Source organism: Trypanosoma brucei, chromosome 11 (genome assembly GCF_000210295.1).
Source record: "Trypanosoma brucei gambiense DAL972 chromosome 11, complete sequence".
Classification (NCBI taxonomy): Eukaryota; Euglenozoa; class Kinetoplastea; order Trypanosomatida; family Trypanosomatidae; genus Trypanosoma; species Trypanosoma brucei.
This window is the reverse complement of record NC_026744.1, coordinates 1,575,977-1,597,212: the sequence shown is the minus strand read 5'-3', so window position 1 is coordinate 1,597,212 and position 21,236 is coordinate 1,575,977. Positions and strand designations below refer to the sequence as shown.

Sequence of the window (21,236 nt, the reverse complement as noted above, 5' to 3'; positions counted from 1 at the left end):
CAACACTACCAGCAGATTGCAGGGAAGAGGGAGATTAATTTCGGCAGCAATACAAAGATGTAGAGGGCAACACATTACAATTACCTCACTTTGCCCTTTTATCTCTCTCTATTTCTGTCCCCATCAAATGTTATTTCGAAGCTGATTGTTCAATCAGAACTGCTGAAGTAAGCTACTTGTGTTTTCTTCACTCTTTTTTTCTATTCCGCCACCACAAGTGAAAAATAACGTTTTTGCATGTCTGAGAGGGAAAGGAAAGAAGGGAAGCAAAGGTAGAAGGTACAAGTGATGTTACTTAAGAGGTGATATCTCCAATTAACCGATAGCGCACAAAAATATTTCCAAACATGCTCACATAACGTGGCTTTGTTTCTAGACAGTATCGTCATCAACGTATATGGGTCGATAGGGGCTCCCCCCATGTCGCAGTTCTCCGTAAAATTTTGGATCGACAAGCGGTTCGAAGGGGCCAACACAACTGCTATCAGCATTAGAATGGGAAAGCACACTTTGTGCGGAAGTGTTTCCCCCCAAACCTCGCCGGACGCGGGGAACCGACTCCAGGCGTGGGGCTTTGGGTTCAGGCAAGTAACCCTTCGACTCATTTTCATCGTCGCGGCGACTATTCCTTTGGTTTGCTTGCGGCCGCTCCGTAACTTCTGAATTGTTTGGTTCATCACTTGCATCAAACACAAGATTATCAATTCCTTTCCTTACAATGCCCATCTTACTCAGGAGGTCAGCCAGTTGTGGGTCTGCTTCGGCACGTGACTTAATTATGTTATCTAGCAAAGCACCCAGCGTTTTGGCCTGGGGCTCCAACTGACTTTTATGAAAGTTTTGTTTCCACACCTCCCGCAATTGAGCTCCCTCCACCGGATCCGGCATGTTATCCGTGTCAAACAGGCGGTTCTTTTCATACTCCTCCCGGAAAAATCGCTCTTCAGCAGTGAGGTTGGTAGTTTCATCCCGTTGTAGAAACATGGAATGTCGCTCAGCGTACAGAATGTGTTTCGACACATCGGCGAGTACGGCATCCTCAGAGGTGATGGAGGTTGTTGATTGGCGCTGCTCGTCGGTCAATTGTTGGGGCCCACTTCTCACATTTTGTTTGCTGTTTAGAAGTTCATAAATGGGTTGTATTCGGAGCCCTGACAACGAATCACGTTTCAACGAGGCTTCTTCCACAACCGTGCGGAAGAGCCACTCCTTTGCCAACTTCTGCTGAAACATACGGTGTTCAAAGGTTTGATAGCAAACAAGGCGGTATGCGTAAACCGGTTGAGTCTGCCCATATCGATACGCACGTCCAATAGCTTGTGTGTCGTCAGCAGGGTTAAAACTACCATCCGCTATTATGACACGGGTTGCGGATGTAATGGTCAACCCGATACCACCCGCTTTAGTACTCAAAAGGAAAAGGTCAGCACCAGTAGACGAGGCAAAGGACCGTAGCGCCTCAGACCGTTCCCACTCTGTCTTACGGCCATCCAATCTGCAGAAAACAATGGGGCGGCTGAGAGAGCCATCCTTCAACCACCGATCGTTCATCTCGGCTATAATGCCCTCAAAGATATCTAACAATTTAGTAGACATACTAAAAAACAGGCACCGCTCACCCCGCAACACGGCCGCTTTAATTATTAAAATAGAAACGTACAGTTTGGTTCCCTCTTCAGGCATGGGAACATACCCTGGAGGGGGTTGGCACAACCCCCGCCGTTTGCTTCGAAGGGCCACATTTTCCTGCCCAGCCTCGGGGCATTCAGTCATAAAATTATCATCCCCTTCACCATCCGACAGTAGCCCCAAGGCTTCGCTTTGTCCTTCTTCGCCTGTGGCAAATCCGGTTGCATAGAGAAGTTGTGGATGCGCGCAAATTTTATTAATAGCTATTGCTATCTCCAGGAAGGCACGATGTCTTGCACCACTATGCCTTGCTAACTGCAGAAATTCGTTGTACAGTTTTGCTTGACTCTGAGAAAGCGGAAGAACGACAACATACTCGTGCAAAGGTGGCAGTTCCTTCCTCAGTGCTGTTCCATCAGCGCACTGAACAAAATTCCTTAGCTCTCGTGAAAGTGCAAAAGTCTTCATTCGTGCAACTGTCACCTCATCCGAGCTCGCCTTTTGGTCTGCAGCGGCTTCTATTGGACTGACAAAGAACTGTGAGAAGCGCTGCTTGTTAAAGTATTTCCAAACGGCCATGTCCACCATAGCCCAGTACTCCTTTAGGTGATTCTGCAGCGGTGTTCCTGTGATCAGGAGCCGGCGAAGTGGATTGAAGCTTCGTAACACGTTGGCAATTTGTAAATTTTCAGATTTGAGACGATGAGCTTCGTCACATACAAGAAGATCAACATAGCTTGAAGGGTTCCATACCTCCTGACTAGTGGTTCCAATGCACTTGGCGACATTTAGCAGCATTTCATATCCCGCCAGTAAAACACCACCATTCGTCTTCCATTCATTAAACACCCTCACACGTTGTCCCACTCTTGTGCAGTCTTCCACTGACAACGGAACAATACGTTTATCGCGAGGAAAGAATTTTGACCACATGTTAAACTCTTCAATCCACACGGCCCGTGTCGACTTTGGTACAACGATTAATATCCTCCTCTGCTTTTTTTTTGATTTGTACCAACTTCCACCCATTTTCCGCAACATATCCAGGAAAAGGTGAAGGAAAATGATTACCTGACAAGTCTTCCCAAGTCCCATTGTGTGTGCAAGAATGCAACCAACAGCAGGAACCTGACCAACGGGTCCCTCCGCCAGAATACTCCACATGAAACGAATTCCCTTCAGTTGATGGGCGCGCAAATATATCTTGCAACCGTTTGTTGGCGGTGGACAAGCTGTTGTTTCGTCTGCTGCCGTTTTATTACTACTCCACCCCGGTTCCAAAAGTGCTTCAGCTGGTTGAACAAGTTCGGGTGGAAAGAGGACATCATCTGCTTTCCGACTTCCGTCACCCCAGTTTGATATATTCACCAACAGTCGCCAACGTTCTAACATATCCTTTTCCTTTTCGTCTAAAATCTTACCAGCAATCACTTTTTCCTTCAACTGAGTGGTTACTTTCTCGAAATATTCCATCGAGGTTTGGTTTTTGTGGAAAAAGGGTTTCAGAACACTACGTACATCAGCAGACGTCATCGCACGTAGCATTCTGATATTAACTGCCGCCTCTGCCTGTACATTCGTGGACAAAAGGGTACTTGCTGTTTTACTCTCAATTGTTACGCGTTGTACATCGCTACCCACACCTAGTGAAACGCCACCGTTTGACGACGATGATTCCTCCTTCTTCACATCAACCTGAACTTGTGGAGTTTGTTGGTTCTGCGCGTTACCTTCGTTTAATTTACCGTAGGTTATAGATCCTTCGACCAGCGGAGCATTTAAAGGTTTACGTAAAAACAGAAACTCCAATTCGGTGATGGAAGCGGATGCTGCCGTTGATGAGCCCTCTCTGTTTTCATTGCCTTCGGGGCCACCCTTCCCTTCGTCTCCTGCTTGGCTTAATTCCCCATCGTCACTGGGTGTTAAAACGAATAATTCATCGCCATCCATTTGGTGCGCACTCACTTTCTTGAAAAACAGCTACAGTCAATAGGGGGAACAAACGTGGTGGAAAAAAGTTCTTAAATTGAACTGAGAAAAAAAAATTTGCATTCTTTTGAGCACAAGGTGTTGAATATCTCACTCCCTCACGATCCATTCAGCGCGAAGGGGATGATAACAGTAGTGGTAAATATTCATTCATCTAATGATAACATTTCATAGCCTGCCACTATGTCAGGAAGTTATATCCCTAGTGGTAAGAGTCAAATTTACATAAACAGGAGATAAACCTCCACTGCAGTAACATGTCAACTTTTCCTCTTTCTTTGCTTCTACTACTTACGCACGTCACCACATAGGTAAAAGTAATTCAGTTACAGTTCCTTAGCAGGTCACAACTCCTCCTTCCCTTGCACCATTCATCACCACACGTTATTTTTTCACTCACATACAAGGCAGAAGGAACCAAAACACACAAAACACATACAAAGAAGAGGAGAAAACAGAGGATATGTGAGAGATTCTTTTATTTTCTCTGGGCTCTCTTACATCCTCCTTCTCACCATTACCTTCTCTTTTCTTTAATTTCTTTGTCTCCTTAACACATTTGGAGGCGTACATCTAAAACACCAAATCTGAAAAAAAGAAAAACGAACCCCGTGGAGTGATTTCGAGTAGCACATACACACACCGATAGCTGCCGACTTACTGACCTGAAGTTCAGCACCTTTTTAGCGTCTCGTCTTCACACTGCTTCCAAAATACCGCACTGAGTCGCAGCGGCAGATTTGTTACCTGATGTGAGCACTCAGTTGTGTTCCCTTTCTCACCACCAGTGTGTTAGTCACATCTATGCAAACTTAATGGAAATGTATGAATGTGTTCGTTCATGCACTCTTACCGGCCGCGCTCCGCCTCTTCCTTCTCTTCCGGATCCACTGGTACACCATCGAGCTTCGTCAACCGTGGAAGCCTCTGCAATATCATACAGCGGTACTCTTTTTCTGATGGGGCGTTATTGTGAATGGGGTTGTTTTTAAAAAGTACTTCAATGAGTTCAGGGCATTGATTAGCCAACCTGTCAATCTCCGTCCAACTGCTGATAAGGTTGTTACTCATATATAACACCTTAAGGCTCTTTAGTTTATCCAGTCCAGTGAGTTTGTCAATTTTGTTATAAGAGAGCCACAGTTGTTCCAAATGCGGGATGTCTAGTTGCTCAATCTTTCGGATGGCATTTCGACCGAGTGACAGAACCTTTAGTTTCTTGAGTTCTTTCAACCCAGGTCCTATCTTCTCAATGGCATTTGTGGAGAGCGCAAGGTGTTCGCAATTCACCAGTGTCGTAATGTCCTTGTCCATCTTCACAATAGGAGGTAGCATTCCAATTAGCAAAACACGAGCCTCCTCCGAGGCGACAACACGCGGGGCTTCAGCTTTTGCCTCTTCTGTCATCTCCATCGTACGACGTTTGTATTCCGCATCTTCAAACCGCGCTATCGCCTCTCGAATGGAAGTTGTTCCTGACATTACTATAAACCTCTATAGTCGTGAAAGGATGAAATGCCACTCTCTTCCACCACCTGACCAGTCAATTGTATAGCAACTTCGCTACCTTTCTCACTCTTCTTTTTTTTTTTTTTGTGCGTGTGTGTTTTTGAACATTACCATGTAATGAACGGATGTTGTTAAAAAGACAGATCATGAAAAAGTAGGAAACAGAAAAGTTTTTTAAAAAAAGTCGACACAAGGGTTAAGAAAAAAATTATCCCCCAAAAGGACCACACCACAAAAGGTGAGTTACAGACTCATTTATTTATTTATTTTCTCATTAAAGCTTCTCACTTACTCTTAGCCTAAATGTAGAAGAGTGGTGGTGAGGTAAGTAAAGAACCCATATCATTAACTCCACAAATTTAAAAAAAATAGATAAATAAAGCTCTCTTAAATAGATGAATAAAGTTGAAAACACACACACACACACACACACACAAGCAACAATATTACAAAATTTAAAAAAGGGCAATAAAATCAATGGACATGCGGTCAACAATGGAATCAAAACCACACCCACATGCACTAACTGTGCCTCAAGACACCCATATGCAAGTCTTCCCCTCCATGGCGCATTGCGTGCTTGAGTTTGGCAGAATGCGTGTAGAAAAAATAAAAGGATCAGTTCGTTAAGAATACGGACAGGGAATCATTTTCTTTACCTATATCTTCTAACAACTTACCAAAAGCTCTGACACTTCCAACCGTCCGCTTAAAGGAAAATAAGTATTAAACAATATTTTCAACACACAGTGGGTTCGGAAGGAGTGAGAAGGTATATATATATATATATATATATATATATAGAGAGAGAGAGAGAGAGAATTCGACACGCTCGCTCTCCTCAAATAAAAGAAACGTGGAGGATTTGGAGAGGTATTTACTCGTTACAATAAAACGTTGAAAAGTAACAATATGCTCTTTGATAACATTTCTTGTTGCATGCGAACGACCCTTCTTCAAGAGTTGGGCTCCCCTTCCCCTCCAAATAATAATAATAATAATAATAATAATAATAATAATAATAATAATAATAATAGCAACATAAAATGTGTAACACAAGTCTGTGAACGCAAGCCGAATATGCTATATTTTAAAATTGCGGCAATGACTGTTTAAGTCTGTCTGCCGTTCAAGGAAAAGTATTCTGTGCTTGTTCTGTTAGAAAAGGGATTCAAAGCAGCACGCTATTTCTTGGACTAACGAGTTTGGTTACCTTCGGCAACGCCGTTGTCTGGCCGGCGTGAGTGCATCAGTATTACTCGCAGCAGGTGGTCTGTCCTTTTCATTCTTTTTCTTTTTAACTGAGGGAGCATTAACCATATTGTCATCTTTCTTAGCATTCTCCAGTGGAGGTCTCCCCCTGCCACGCTTCTTCCCATCCTTCTCCTTCCTTAAGGTGTTAGAGGTTTCATTCTCAACGTCTTCATGAGGTTTCACATCACATCCACCTTCAGTTAATGCTTCCCCCGCTTCCTCATTGATATTTTGGGTGTGGCCTTCCTCAATGTGGAATGCTGCCGGTACTTCTTGACTGTCGCCTCCCCCGTGAGTGGCATCGACGGTGCAGATTAGAGGTGACGCACAAGAATTTCCTGAAGATGTACATGCTGATTTACCCCCACTCGTTGCTGACGGCAGAAGCTCATCATACTCAATGTATTCCACCTCTAGAGGAAGCTGCAGCTGAGCACGCAGCTCCCGTGCACTCATCCCCATCTTCCGTGAGATATGCTGCTCAAGTAAGTACATGTTGTCTGTCCAGCGGTTGGCAGATTCCCACGCTACCACTGTTGCGGTCTTCAGTTTTTCAACGAACGCTGGATCCAACAGGGCAAGTTGATTGAGTTGCTCTTCCAGTATCTTGACTTCACCCTGAAGACTTCGTATTTGCTCTGCATCCTTTTGAACAGCGTTGTCATCCCCAATGGATGCCTGCGTCTCTTTTATCCGCTGACGAATATCTTTCTCTGTCTTCTTCAAAGTTTGAAGTTCCGTCCGAAGCTCATCTTCTGACATGCTAAGGTATTTGGCTAATTCTGTGGTTGTTGTTTTCTCTCCCATAGAGCCGGCTAACCGTTGGGTAGCAGTTTGGGGAAAACGCCAAAAAAGAACATGAACACCCACTTTCTTCTGCCGCACACGATTTTCCGAGACAAGGATTTCCATGCACTCTTCCACGGACTGTGGGATCACGCCCGTCGCCTTGGGTAGAATTTGAATTAAATCTTTCAACGTGTAAGGCGACGGATTGTTAACAAACCAAGTTTCAATACGCGACACCTTTTCTTCCATGGAGAGACCCTTCTTTTTTGCGGATTTGTTCATTAGCAACCGATGAAGCTGAGACCACTTGTTTCGTGTCTTAATTTCGTCCTCCTCCTTGTACAGTTATCAAAGCAGAGTCATAAAGGGGAAAATCAGTTGGTGGGGCATCAACCCTCTGATGGAAAATGAAGTACCCGCACACTTGGGCAGCAATAGATGTAAATAAAATAATGAGGAAAGAGTAAGTTTGGCGATACACTGTTCCATTTTCTTCCAGTTGTGTACACAAAGGGCAATTAGGTTACGCCGCAACAACAAAATAAAGCGATATTCACATCTTGCAGCCTTTTTGAAACGGTGACCCGTATGCACCCTCACGTATGGTCGAGAGCACGCGACCGCGGTACGTTACTTCCGGTAGCTCCATGTTCAAAGAATGTTTACATGTTTGTATAGAATTTGTATGCTTCCATTTGGAGGTTGCCAACCCTTTTTTGCCACTGATGGTCCCCGCCCTCTCTTTCGTCGAGGTGCTCACCTGTGAGACCAGGTACGCCACCTTCTTTTGCATTGCGGTTGGCAACAATCTAATTCCCCTTTCCTCGCACAGTTCCTCCGATATTTGCTTTATAGTAGGCGATGTCCGTTGTACATTACGAAGAACAAAAGTATTACCGTCCAGCGTGACGTGCAAATTGGCAAACGCCTCGGGTGCTAAGTGTGACAAATAGGCACCTTGAACCCTAAGGTGATCCCTCGGCCCAGTACGCAGGTCCGTGTCTTCTGATTTCACAATACATCCCTCCTTAAGATAACACGAAATGTTAGAATAAAAAACGTTTCCTGCATCGTCACGCCGCGAGCGGGGGTGGCCGCTTGCAGCCAATTGCTGCGCAGCAGAGGCAAGAAACAGATCTCTCCACACATCAAGTTTATGTTTGAGCAGTTGTCCCTCATGTGCCAGAGGTTTTTCCTCACGTCTACGTCCTTTGCTTTCCGTAGCAGGTGAAGTATCAACCTTTGGAACAATGGGCGACAAGGTGAGAGGATCACCCTCGTTCTTCAATTCACTTTGTTCGGTGTTTGTTTTCCCCTTTCTCCTCGTATCTTGAATGACATTGAAAAGATTGTGCGATAACGACCTGGGGTACGGTAACGGGTACCCACATACGGTTGGAGAGCAGGGAGCTTGTAATTTACCCATGGGCGTTTTACAAATTTCGCTGTTCCTCTTTGCGTTTTTAATGCCGCTGGTATCCTCCCCTCAAATGGAGAGGGTGAGTAACTGTGTTTTCTGTCGGTGCGCGCGGACTTCGCGCACGATGTTTCTTCACCAACCTGATGTTCTTCGGGGTTCAGGGTTTTCATTGCTCCGATTTGTCGGAGCTTTCGCGCCACGTAATTAACGGAGTTGCGTACTCTTGGGCTGTTCTGATGTTTTTGAACAACGCGTTCAACGTACGCCTCGGTTCCGGCAGTTTCACGGATGGCAGGATGAGAATACAATGGAAAAGAATGCTTTCCTACTTGCACCTGTTTCACGTTTTGCGTCATCATTGAATCGCACGCGTCTCACACCAATGTATTTGTGTAAGGCCGATGTAGGTACAAGAGTGCAGTTGTCGCACCTTGATCAGTGTGACAGCCAACGGCGTTAGTAGCCTAACACAACCGAAGCGCTCGCAACTAGGAGATTATTGAAGCAGAGAAAAGAAAATAAGAGAAACCTAAACGGTTGAGGTTAGAGGCAGACACTACATACACCCAAAGAATAGCACAACGTCGCTGCGAATGGGAGGAATGAGTAAACGACAGATGAGTAGCGTTTACAAAGAGTAAATTTTTAACTTTTTTTAAAAAGTAAAGCAGGTGACCTCAGGTTTCGAGCATGTTGTGGGGGTTCATAAAAAATTAAAGAAAAGGCCATTTTCCCTGCCCCGTAGAATATAGAAGGTGCGCGGCTGCGGGGGGACAGTGGATTGGAGAGTAGCGAACGGGTGCACCAAGTATTTTCGCGCATCTTTTAAGTTCTAGCATGTTACCCTATTGAGCTTCCTTTATTTTTATAAATGTACTCTCGCCACGTCACTATTTCCTTCCTCCCATTCCCCTTCCACATCACTGCTTGACTGCTCCTCCCAACCGCTCATTGTATATGTGAGCATTCATACCAATATGTCGGGTGCTGAGCAGAAAAGCAATTTTCTGCAGGACAATAACATTTATTCCCTTGTATGGTTCCTAGATTTCACCTCCCCCCTTTTGGCACCTCCATTCACACGTTCAATAAATCGCATACACGGTCACATGAGGCGTTAACGTGTTTGTGTTCATGTGCGTACTTGAACGGTTTGTTACCTCTAATAGTCATCGGAACTGTAGCTCTCAAACTCCGGTTCCGAATCAGAGTCGACAAGAGTGGCTTTCCTCCCCCGCCTACCCGCAGGTTTCGCCGTCTTGGCCGCGGCTTTCTTCGGTTTTGCATTCTCGTTACCTTCCTTTTTCGCCGCCTTCTTCGGCTTCGCGGCAGTTTTCGCGGAAGCTTTCTTCGCAGTGGGGCGTGAGGCTCCCGCAACACTTCCTTCTTCCTCGTTGTCTTCTTCCCCCTCTCCAAACCCTATTCCATCGGTGGCAACCCGTTGCAGCGCCCCCTTCGCAAAGCTTTCCAAACGATGTGTCTTGTTGAACTCTCGCGTGAAGGCTGCTTTTATACCTCCTGGAATATCTCCTGCAGCAGGGTTTGGAGACGCCGACTGCATTTTCTTAAAGTGTGCAACAGACTGGATAAATTCCCAGTCATCACGCATGATGTGGTACTGATCCATGAAAGCAATTACTTCCGGAATGGCATCCTTCCCCCGTTGTGCTAATGGGTCGGTAAGTCTGCTCTCCCAGGCACGTGGTATGTAATCAAGCAGAACATCCTCTTGTGTACCGCTAATACCCTTCGAGTGACCCATCGCCTGAAATGTCAAGCACCGAAGCAGCCTTTTGTTTTTACCAGCAGCTGAATTTTGACCAAGCCATGAAGGAAACTTCACAGGGCGTTGTCGATCAAATATGGCCTGCTGCCCCGTCACAAAAGTTTCGTAATGACCACGGGTTAGGGCACACGGTATAATACTGGAGAGAAGTACGTGGGAGCGGGATACGGACCAGTTGTTCTCAAAGAACATAATACGTTGCGCTAGATCCGAGAGTGAAATTGAAGACGCTGCCTCGGCAACTGCATCCATCCAATCACGGTCCTCAGGTTTGAAGTGAAGGTAGTTTTCCTGCACGAACATGTCCACAAGGTCCGAGTTGTAGAACGTGGACTGGAGCTCTTCAATGGAACGGGGCCTACCACGCGACGACCCCTGCAGAAGAAATACCTCGGCGGCTTCAAATAGGCCAACATCACCATCTTTTGCTGACTGCAGTGCGCACTCCGCAAGTTTCTTCTGCTGAAGTGATGTTTGGTTGATGCACCACATTTGCAGATTGTTGAGCATGCTGCGGATGTCGCTTCCCGATCGCTGTATGATGTCCTGCAGAAGCTGTTTAGAAAGAGAGATGCCTTCGCGAGCCAGTACCTTATCACAAAGGTAGTTGGCAACTATGTTACACGGGGGTCGACCAGCGCGGATGTCTTCCACGTGGTTCAGCAGTGAGCGCAATTTTGGATGCCACCGGTCGTTGCACGTGCAGATGATTGGCACGTTGGTGTTCTTGATCATTTGAATAACTTCTCCGACACCGCCAATGTCGCACCCATCCACTTCGTCCATCAGCAGCACAATATTAGCGTAGGAGGAGGAAGTGTTGCTGAAAGTGCGGTTATTAACTACGGTGCTAACATTCTCCCGCAGTGATTTTCTGCTGCGGAAGTCGCTGGCGTTGTATTCAACAACAACACGCCCGAGCTCGGAAGCCACAACATAAACAGATGTCGTCTTACCAACACCAGGTGGTCCCGAGAGTAGTGCTCCCCTCATTTTGGAACTATTGGCTTCAAATTCTTCCATCCATTGCTTCAACTTATTTGCGGTAACGGGGTAACACATCTGTGCAATGGTTTTTGGTTTGTACTTCTCCGCCCACGAGTGGGGCACTTCAATGGAACTCGGACTGCTGGTCATCATCGTCAACGGTCTCTCTTAGCTGTACAAACGAAAAAAGTGCGTAACTGCGCGCACACAAAATTATATTGTACTTATGTGCGGGGAACTCTAGAACCCAATAGCCAACCCCCCTTCACTGTACGATCCAGCACCTCAATACAACATTTCCGTTGTCAGGGGGTTCCAGTAGGTTTAGGGCAACCCCCATGAAAGCAGACCAAGTAGAAGGAAAAAGAAAGACACACAAACAAGAGAAATGCGTCATAGACAAATAGAGAAGAAGTGAAGGTGACGGTAAGGTAATGCAGCCCAGAACGCGTAAATTGGTTAAATTTAGTGTTGTTCCACGTTTCCTTGTGTGCTCCCACGCTTAATAACAACGGAAAAGAAAAGACAGAAAAGGGTTTATATATATATATATATATATATATATATATGTCCGCATGCTTTAAACGGTCATAAAAAATATAGGAAAACAACATAAACGCTTCTAACTGAAGCAGATGCATCTACCACTCCCTCTACCAAACCCCATTCCACTTGTCTCCCGCTCCCTTCCAACAATCTCTTTCCCTATTCTACTGCCCATTATTTTCTTTTCGCTTATATCCAGTACCCTTTCGTTTCGCTCAGCATCTAATAAAGAACAGCATCGCAGTAGTTCACACTTCCCCTCAAAAAAAAAAAAAGAAGCATTCGTAATTAAAAAAAAACAAGTAAAAGAACTTTATGTTTCGTCACCTCGCACACTGTTGCTCTATGTAGTAGTTTTAACACACCTAAGGGGTAAAATATATATCTCAAAACACTAAGAGAACCACCAAACTGTTTGGCAGCCTTTCTTAAAATATTGCAAATATGCATGAAAGTTCCATATAGTAAAACCGCAAGCACCCCTTAGTGTAAAGCCTTGCCGCCACGCGCACACTCGCTCGCCTACAACCATCAGTGCTGCGCTACCCTCGAGGGGCTGGAGATTATCTTTATGCATGATCCGTTTGGTCTTTGAGGAGTGGTGGCGCCCGACCGCCGTGGTGTGATCGGGAGGGGCGGCTCAGTAATTTGACGAGTTGTTGTCATTCGTTGTCCGTTAGCCGTCCATTCATGCGCCTGTAGATGGGGAGGCTGCGACGAACAACGTCCACCCCTCGGTGGGGAACGTATCTGTGTATGCCCACAAATAGCCCACTTCCTCCTTAAATGAGGTCCCCTCGTATTACTCCGTCCAACGCTATCATGACCACTGCTCCGCCACACGGGTTCACCAGTTCCGTTTCTGGGTGTCGCTGCAGATGCTGCTGACTGGGTCTGCTGCGGCTGCGCCGGTCCCAACTGTGAAGCTCTTACAGATGTTGGTGACGAAGTGTGGAGATACGACATGTAAGGAATCTTCACTCCTCCCATTTTCGGGGCAGTGGGGCTCGGCGGTTCGCGACGTGGGCCTGGAGATGGTGGTGGCACAACTCGTATGCTAACAGAAGGAACGCCTTGACCTGCGTTGTCACTGCGCTGAATGCCATTTACATCCGTCTTGCTCTTTGGAGGAGATGAAAATGAGATAAACGGTTCGGGAGTGCACACAGGCCTCTGTACCGTCTGCGCAAAAGGCGGCCGGCTTGCTGACTGCACTTGCGGTCGCACAACTGGATCCTGTTGTAGGCAAATAGGTTTCCTAATTCTCTGAGGACTGCTGGTAAGTGGGGGGTACACTTTCGGCACCTGTGCGTGTGCCGTATCATCTCTTAGAGAAGAGTTGTCGGAACTTAGAGCTGATTTCCCCTTTTGCTGTCGGTGTGAATCGCCACCCGACTTCTGATGAGTACGGCGATGACGACGCTTTCTTTCCGTTGTCCGTGACTCATCAAATGGTGTACCGCTGGAAAAGATACTTGATGAACTTGAGTCTGACGTACCGCTCTGGTCAGTGGATGAGTCAGGGGCATTGTTTTTTCGCCGTTTTATACGCTTTTGTCGCTTGCTCCTTCTCTCACGCTTATCTTTATCGTGGACTCGCGGACTTACAGCAGTTTTACGATCCAAGATCTTATTTCCTACATTTTTGTATGTATGAGTAACGCTGTCAGGTGAATGACTGTTGTCACACGACTTGTTCTCTTTGCTAATATCCACAATGGGAACTTCATCCTTCCCCCCACCTTCTGACGAGGAAACTGATATGTTTGACCCCCGCGTGGAAGCGGGGAGGGATGGAGATTTGGTACTCGGTTGCTCTGTCGTGCCATCCGGGCGGGGCGTCTTCTCGTCTGGAAGCGTGCGTGGTGAAAGGGCGGCATTCTTGACCTCCTTGTGGCTGGGTTGTCGCGGAGAGGTTTGGGTTTCGCGGTGATTTCCCTTCTTTGTTACCATGTCGGGCGGCTTAAACCTTTGTCGCGGCGAAGGAAATGATATTCCTGCGTCGCAAGTATTTTTCCGACTAAGGTCTTCGTTCTTCACTCGCGTGCTCTTGTTCTTTTCACTTTCTCTTGAATCATCCACGGCTGGTGATAATCTTACCTGGGGTGATCTTGTTCCTCGTTGGGTCCTTTGTGGTGATCTCCACATCCTCTGTGCATCGGAGGATCCACTCTTCTCACAGGGGGAAGAAAAACATCTACATGGGCTCACAAGAATACTGGAGCGTGCCGGAGACATAGTTGGCACACGGTTTCTCACGCACCGCTCCCTCTCTACGACACGTGGGGGAATAACAACATAATTATCGTAACCAGTGTAGCCTTGAAGTGCATCATCTGAGGGATGTACATCCTCTGATGCGTCAGTTAGTTCTGAATCATAGCCGTTGTCCATACGGCCCCACCGGCTAATACCACTGCTCAAAGGAAAGTAACGATCCACTGGTGGTGTTAGGCGTCGGCCTGGAACGGGCGGAGAAAGAGGACGCTTCCTCGCCGATAGTGTTCTTCTTGATTGACCGTCAGGAGGCGGAAGGGGCGCAATGTACCCACCTTTAATCCGACGCAATGGACTACGATTTTCGGATGGGTTAGCAGCAGGAGGTGCAAACAGATCCATGTAACGTTGGGCATTCTTTACACCCCTCCATGCTGGCTTTGCGGTGGCTGCCGAGCGAAAGCAGGAATAACTAGAAGGTGACTTCCCCAACCCGTTCGGACACTCATCCTGTGGGGAAATCCGCCGTGACGATGGGGGTGGTGGTTTCCGATCATAAGAGCGAGCCCTCTGCTGTCCAGCGTAGCCTCTGGGGTTAGCCGGCGAGAGTGGCCTCCCTCGACTTGTGTTGCTCTTTGGTGGTCTCAGCCTTTCCGCACTATATGCTTGTCTTCGACGAATTCTATGGGTGATAGGTTTTTCGTCCTGATCATCATACGTTGGTGGTTGCCTTTTTCTCTCGCTGGAGAGTAATGGCGATTTCGTGGGTGCAGGTGATGTGTAACGTCTTCTAGTTGGCTTCATCTCCTCACGTGGCCTTTCAAGGGGATCCTCTATGGGGGAGAGTGTTTCTGGTGGGGGCGGGGGTGGGGTGGAAGCGGTATTCATGGTGTAACGCAAACCTCTATCGCGTGTTCTTTTCATTTCATCCGTTCGCGCATCTGGATTATTGTGAAAAGGCTCGTCTCTATTCCACTGCTGTTGCTGAGAGTTCGATAACGTAGAGCCTGGTTGTTTCTTTGAGTCACAATTATACGGTCCCATTTCCCGTAGCAAGGGCGCAATGTGATGGTAACGCTCTATTTCCATGCGCTCTACAACTTCATCCACGTCGGTAGCCTCAATCAGCTGCTTAACAAGTTCCTCGTCGTCAAGAAAGCTCTCATATGATTGAGGTGAGCGCTGCATTATTGGAGAGAGTAAGGGTATATGAGCTTAGACCTTTTCTTCTTCTTTTCTCTTACGTTGTTAAGGATTTACCTTATATATATATATATAATGATTTATATGCTCTTGTTTGTGTTTGTGTGCGTGTGTGTGTTATTACTTGCTAAGTTATCTACCAAAAATAATAACAGTAAGTGTATCTATTTGAACTTCTTTTCTATGAGCTCCTGTAGTGTGGAATTTCCACCGCGGTCAGTGCTCCTCCTGACACCTTGAGATGGGTCAATAAAGAAAACAATTGAGGAAAAACAACGCAAAAAACTGTGCAGGGAGCGGGCGCTGTGTATAGAGCATGAAAAGCCATATCAGGAGGAGGAATGTCAGAAGTTTGCGGAAATAAACAATGAATTATGAAACAAATAATCATCAAACGTTGTGCAGAAAATTACGAAGAATCACAATGCAAAAAGAGAAAAACGTTCCCTGTTCGCCCCCTCCACATTACATTCGTGTAAAAGTGTAGAATACACAAAACACTAGTCGTACGCTTGGTTACACAGCAAAAAGCGCTTGTGTATACCACTGTACTGTATTCAGCTGCACCAAATTGCATCACCAACTAAACATTGGGGACATCGTGCAAATTCACTGTTTCCAACCGTGTGAAACGCAAAAAAAAATAATGAAGAAGAGAATGAAAAGGGTTGTGAAGACTACAGCAACGAGGAAACAGCGCATATATATATCCCGATCCAGCAGAGGTAATTTACACTTTCCACCTTTCATTTAGTGTGATTTCCACAAAGTTCCCTCCTACATAACTTTTGCGGCCAGCCACGATGCGAAGGCGCGGATTGCCGGCGCTGTAGAACCGCTAGGAGCCAACTCTAGCACCAGCAAAGCAACAGCAGCATCGGGAAATAACAATGGAACAACCAGCATCGCCACCACAGCCCCATTTGTGCGAAGAATGGTGAACGGTGATGAGCTGCGCGGCGCAGCGCAGAGAGCACTGCCATTCCTCGAGGCGCGGCCACTACCATAACGAAGAGAAAAGGAGGTGAGCTTCACCAGCTCAAGCGCAGCTGCATCCAAACTTTCCGGCCACGGATTCCTACACTCTGTCGTCTCTCCTGGGTGAGAAGTGTCGCCCTTGCAATAGTGATAAATACAAGTATTCTGTAATATGTTGATAGCGTACGCGCCGTTACTGCAGTAATGTTGGTAAATACCGATCTGCCGCACAGATTCCATAACACCAGAAGCCGCAGCGGTGAAGAGGGAAGCAGACGGTGCACAGTGAAGGGTTTCCGCGCTTTTATTGGCCATCAGCTTCGTGAACTGGGGAGCCTCAAGAGTCGTAGAGATAAGCTTTATCACACCGGATACTATATGAGACATGGGGGCGCCGGTAAAGTCATTCAATGCCACTTCCATTTGAAGGGCGATACACCACCCTCCAGCGGAGGCAAAAGAGAGACACACTGTCGCTCCAACATGATGTGGTTGGCTCATTTGTTTTAAATAACCTGGAACGCGAAGGCAATCAGCTCCCGTCCTCGCGTGCATCGCAAAGCACTTTATAGTGATGGTTTGTTGCGCACCTTCACCGAGGCACCTGCACATATACGTCGTCAGAGCAGCTGGTAGAAGGTACATCTGAAAGTCCTCACAGGAACCGCAACTGAATACGGGCTCACCACGGTGCCACACAGCAGATGCCGTGACTACCAAACGTTTGTAGCCATCGCAAAGTCCACCACTGGCTATAGCCCCGTTCATTGATGTGTACTCGGAAAAATTTGTGGCCGACCAAACTAATTTCTGCATCATCACTCGAAACTGGTTACTATGACGCAAAGCAGACGGGCTACAGCTGCACATTTTATTAACAGAAGCAACAACCTGTGCGGACACCTGCGAGATGGTGGGTGAGGAAACCGTCCCTTGACTTATACACTCCGTCAGATGTGCCGTAAATTCCACCACTTGTTGCATCCGAGTCCTTAGCGCGTCCTGCACCGCTGTAGCATTCTCACTTATGCGATTGTGCAATGGGTAATACGTCGGCACAGAGGCAACTGCCGCCACGTCTGTTCCAATTTCATAACCCCTAACAGCTGTTGACAATAAAACATGTAATGCGGTGGGGCCAAACCATCGCCACACGGTTTTGGGAACCGTAACAGAGAGTAAATACCTATTGTGTTCTATGGGGTGTAACAAAAACAAACGTCCACCACCTTCCACATGAATATACGGCGGCGGCCTAGCTCTAATTGATTTGAGACTATCTTCTATCCTCAAGGGTTGACCCTCCTCAAAATGACTCACCACATCTATCGCTACGTAATGGTGTTTCGCAAGAAGTCCCACAGAACCCATTATTATACCTCGTTCATTTTCCTGGTGCCCCTCGTGTGTGGTCCCCTGGCCTTGAATAACCAGTTCCGTGTGCAGTACCGGTTCGGCCGTACAACCCACCACCTCGGGGCTGCGGTAGAGAGACACCAACTGCACACGGAAGACCTCAGTCATGTGACACAAAGTTACCTACCTACCTACCTACAAACAACACATATTTCGTGAAAAATGGAAGTGCAACGAAAAAAAAATAATAATATGAAAACAATGACACGGTTAGTGGACCGCAAAGGATGTTAGAAGAAACCGGGAGGAAAGCACACATCAATAAAAATTTGGGCAACACCAACGAACGTGCGTGGACTGAATAAAACTATGTTGAGGCTTAGGTGTATGTCTCCTTCTTTCAGTCAGCGCCCTGTCAACAAATAAGTGTTGTGCTTCGTTTCCATTCCTTTGTTGGTTTTTTCCACCTCGCCTGTATCATTCAGCAGGCACAGAGCCCTTCCCAACGCAGGTTGTCGTAATTCTAAATAGCTATCGCATCACATTGAAGCTACCGTTGTTTGTGGAGTCTAAGAACCGCATAGCTTCACGCATTTTCCTCTCACATCGCTCAATATACATCTGCAGCTGTTGGCTTGGAAAAAATAAAGGAACTTCGATGGAAATGGGAGGAGAAGAAACAATACGAAATAGATTTCGACCCCGCTTCACAAGTGCTGCAGTAGCAACCCCTCCTCCTTCTTTCAGTATCAATTCGGCAGTATGAGCTGATGATTCTTCCTTCTTGTGCTGCTTCTTGTCTTGGGGTTTTAGATCACTATTCACAGGGAGAGATTTGACACCTGTAGAAGATACGGCACGATTCTCTTGTATTTTGGTCATCGGTGATACTCTATCTGTCTGCTGTGAATTTGTTGCTGGAGAATCGCCATCGGACCACGTCAGGTACTCTTCCCGCGGAGACATTTCCGTAGCAACATCAACGGCAGACGGTTTACTCTTTGCAGATACGCTTCTTGTGACTTTACGTTGCTGCGTTTCCCCCCGTGGTTGTGATTGTTGACGAGATGGTAGTCGCTGCGCAGATGACTCAAAGCTATCAACATACTTCAGTGTCTCCTTTCTATTACTGGCGTCCGTGGGTCGCATGAATCCGTGGAACACCATCCTTCCACCTTCTTTCGATCCGCGGAAAGAGTCCTTCACACACATTGGCTGTGGCGTCTGTGTAAATATCGTTTTTGTGGGTCTCGTGTTCTCTATTCGCTTTCTTCGGATCACACTCTTACCTGTACAACTTTTGTTTCTATGCGATGCTGGACTCTTATCCTTGATAGGTGTTGGCCTGGCGGTCGACTGTTCAACCAGAGAAAGAGACGAACTACCGTTTCGCTGAACACCTTTCTCGACCCTTGGGATGGAGACCGCTCTCGCTGCTTTATCTGCTTCATCCAACTTTTGGCGTTGCCTGAACACACCTTGCCCTGCGCTTCGCCGCTGAACGCCTAACGTTTCAGTAAGGTTAATTTGATCCCGCATAGCATTCGTCATAAAAAGCACATGATCAACAATAAACGATTCGGGAACACCGTTGGCAACACATTGGTCGATGAAATCTACAATGAACGAATGTGGTCTATCAACATCGTTCCTGAGGCTCTCCGTGAATGAACCTGTTGGGGGGCTGAGGTGATAGAAAGGTGCGCTGGCTCCAGAGTAGGAAGAACCCGTTAAGGCTTCTGCACCCTTCCTCACCTCGTTATTCTCCTGCTTCTTCACGTCCTGAAATGGCGACATCAGTGGCCCCTTACACGAACCGGTGGGTTGCTTGACCCCACATGAAGCTTTACACGGTGCCGTACCAAGTGAAACGTTCATATCCGAAGGTGTAGTTATTATTGTATAAACGCATATCTATCATTTTCATTTTCCGATGATATGTGCGAGACAAAATAAAAATAAAAACGATGTCACAAAATATTTTGGAGACCACACGAGCGTGGGTGAAATCGAGCGAGCTGAGCGATACGAAGGGCGCAATGTAGGAAAATAAAGGAGAGAGAATGGACACAAAGGGAGGAAGTAAATTCTTTAACCCCATATCCGTGGCAACAGCTTCCCCGAATGAGTGAGTTTCCAATCTTGACGAAAGGAGGAAATCAAGCAAAACCAGATAAGCATACACACAGACAACATCCCACAGAAAAGAAATGCAAAAACCTCCTACCGATATCTTCGTTTTACGCCCTTTGGCACGCACATGCCTACGTACCCGCAGAGTACTGCGAGAGAACAACTGGGAAGGAAGGGGAAGAGGGCGTGGACACACTGTTTTCCATTTACCTTCTAAAGCAGTCCTTGTGAAAGTACCGACTCCTTTAGCGCGATAGCCCTCTGAATGATACACCCCATTCTCATGCGCGGCATATTTTGCAAAAGTTCAATAATGCCCGACTTCTCGCATTCGATCAGCACCTCAGTCATCTCTGCCAGAATGGCTAGACATACATACGGATGCAGCGGAAAACCTAAGCAGTTCTGAGCATCCGCGAAGTACACATCCCACAACCGAAGCAAATCCTCCACATGCAGCCGTCCAGCAAGCAGTGTCGTAAGTATCCCCGGCACCCAATCAAGTACTGAAACGCCTTCAGTTACGAAGTGGCGATATAACTCAAAGTTTGTAGCACGAAACAACATTAAAAACACACCACAGTGGTGTTGTAGGCATTGCTTGTTTTGAAGCACATTGTTATGATGCGTCAACAAGTGGTATATTGATTCTACGGAAAAATATATGTCTCGTGCAGTACTGTACACTGCTTCGAAAGCAATGGCAAGCTCAAAGATGTAGTTTACCTCATCTGGCGTTGCCTCCGAGTGACAGACGTACAAAGCCCTCCATGCGGATTCAATACGTTGACGACGTTCATGGTTTCCAACAAACTGAGGCATATACTTCAGTCGGGCGAGAACTGCGAGCCACGTCGCGCAACCAAAAGTAGAGAAGCGATCTGAGCAGCGATACCCATTCACAAATTTGCTCTCCCTCCGTGTCATCATGGTGTCGCAATCAGCTGCAAAGAGTGCGTGCGAGGCATGACACCGCGTTGACCCCCCCTTTTCATCGCATGCTACAATTTGAGCAAAAGTTGCCTCAAGTTGCTCGAAATCCTTTTCTTGCATGCGTTCCACCGTCATCTCACGTGACTTATCAACAAATGAGACCCCTAAGAGATATCGGTACACAGCACTGCGGTACAATGGGGGAATCCCCGCGCGGGAGGCTTCGCGGAGTTTCATTGGGTTAACAGTAACCTCAGCATCCAACAACTCCCCAAAGATTGGGGCATCACTGTTACTGTCCTTTAAGCTTTTACGGATCATATGATCCCCGTCACTAGCCATAGTTACAACTTCTTCCCGAGGGGACTGAAGGTCAGTCGTTGCATCTCCATGAACAGAATCATCGCCTTTCATCAGTTGCAAGTAACCAAATGCTTAACCAAACGCAATAGGGGTAAGCAAATATATGTCTTAACAGAGGCAGGTGTTGACCGTAGGGTTAACACT

General features: G+C 46.7%; 10 protein-coding genes across 10 annotated transcripts; all 10 read right to left on the bottom strand.

The window, feature by feature from the left end:
* Nucleotides 1–372: 372 nt before the first annotated feature.
* On the bottom strand, nucleotides 373–3,579 carry TbgDal_XI6410 (SNF2 DNA repair protein, putative; the record flags this gene model as incomplete). Its single annotated transcript, XM_011781485.1, has 1 exon — nucleotides 373–3,579. The coding sequence occupies one exon, from the start codon at nucleotides 3,577–3,579 to the stop codon at nucleotides 373–375; it is 3,207 nt and encodes a 1,068-aa protein (XP_011779787.1).
* An 888-nt stretch (nucleotides 3,580–4,467) lies between these two features.
* On the bottom strand, nucleotides 4,468–5,100 carry TbgDal_XI6400 (dynein light chain, putative; the record flags this gene model as incomplete). The annotated part of the gene is made up of 1 exon (XM_011781484.1): nucleotides 4,468–5,100. One exon carries the CDS (start codon nucleotides 5,098–5,100, stop codon nucleotides 4,468–4,470), a length of 633 nt encoding a protein of 210 aa, XP_011779786.1.
* Nucleotides 5,101–6,336: 1,236 nt separating this feature from the next.
* TbgDal_XI6390 (hypothetical protein, conserved) lies at nucleotides 6,337–7,452 on the bottom strand (the record flags this gene model as incomplete). Its single annotated transcript, XM_011781483.1, has 1 exon — nucleotides 6,337–7,452. The coding sequence occupies one exon, from the start codon at nucleotides 7,450–7,452 to the stop codon at nucleotides 6,337–6,339; it is 1,116 nt and encodes a 371-aa protein (XP_011779785.1).
* Nucleotides 7,453–7,723: 271 nt separating this feature from the next.
* Nucleotides 7,724–8,949, bottom strand: TbgDal_XI6380 (hypothetical protein, conserved; the record flags this gene model as incomplete). Its single annotated transcript, XM_011781482.1, is given in 2 exon segments — nucleotides 7,724–8,596; nucleotides 8,596–8,949. Coding segments are annotated over 2 exon segments (1,227 nt in total).
* An 803-nt stretch (nucleotides 8,950–9,752) lies between these two features.
* On the bottom strand, nucleotides 9,753–11,516 carry TbgDal_XI6370 (replication factor C large subunit, putative; the record flags this gene model as incomplete). Its single annotated transcript, XM_011781481.1, has 1 exon — nucleotides 9,753–11,516. The coding sequence occupies one exon, from the start codon at nucleotides 11,514–11,516 to the stop codon at nucleotides 9,753–9,755; it is 1,764 nt and encodes a 587-aa protein (XP_011779783.1).
* Nucleotides 11,517–11,668: 152 nt separating this feature from the next.
* TbgDal_XI6360 (hypothetical protein, unlikely) lies at nucleotides 11,669–12,004 on the bottom strand (the record flags this gene model as incomplete). Its single annotated transcript, XM_011781480.1, has 1 exon — nucleotides 11,669–12,004. One exon carries the CDS (start codon nucleotides 12,002–12,004, stop codon nucleotides 11,669–11,671), a length of 336 nt encoding a protein of 111 aa, XP_011779782.1.
* Nucleotides 12,005–12,440: 436 nt separating this feature from the next.
* On the bottom strand, nucleotides 12,441–15,314 carry TbgDal_XI6350 (hypothetical protein, conserved; the record flags this gene model as incomplete). The annotated part of the gene is made up of 1 exon (XM_011781479.1): nucleotides 12,441–15,314. One exon carries the CDS (start codon nucleotides 15,312–15,314, stop codon nucleotides 12,441–12,443), a length of 2,874 nt encoding a protein of 957 aa, XP_011779781.1.
* Nucleotides 15,315–16,106: 792 nt separating this feature from the next.
* Nucleotides 16,107–17,831, bottom strand: TbgDal_XI6340 (hypothetical protein, conserved; the record flags this gene model as incomplete). The annotated part of the gene is made up of 1 exon (XM_011781478.1): nucleotides 16,107–17,831. The coding sequence occupies one exon, from the start codon at nucleotides 17,829–17,831 to the stop codon at nucleotides 16,107–16,109; it is 1,725 nt and encodes a 574-aa protein (XP_011779780.1).
* Nucleotides 17,832–18,194: 363 nt separating this feature from the next.
* Nucleotides 18,195–19,541, bottom strand: TbgDal_XI6330 (hypothetical protein, conserved; the record flags this gene model as incomplete). The annotated part of the gene is made up of 1 exon (XM_011781477.1): nucleotides 18,195–19,541. The coding sequence occupies one exon, from the start codon at nucleotides 19,539–19,541 to the stop codon at nucleotides 18,195–18,197; it is 1,347 nt and encodes a 448-aa protein (XP_011779779.1).
* A 468-nt stretch (nucleotides 19,542–20,009) lies between these two features.
* TbgDal_XI6320 (hypothetical protein, conserved) lies at nucleotides 20,010–21,143 on the bottom strand (the record flags this gene model as incomplete). The annotated part of the gene is made up of 1 exon (XM_011781476.1): nucleotides 20,010–21,143. The coding sequence occupies one exon, from the start codon at nucleotides 21,141–21,143 to the stop codon at nucleotides 20,010–20,012; it is 1,134 nt and encodes a 377-aa protein (XP_011779778.1).
* Nucleotides 21,144–21,236: the final 93 nt, after the last annotated feature.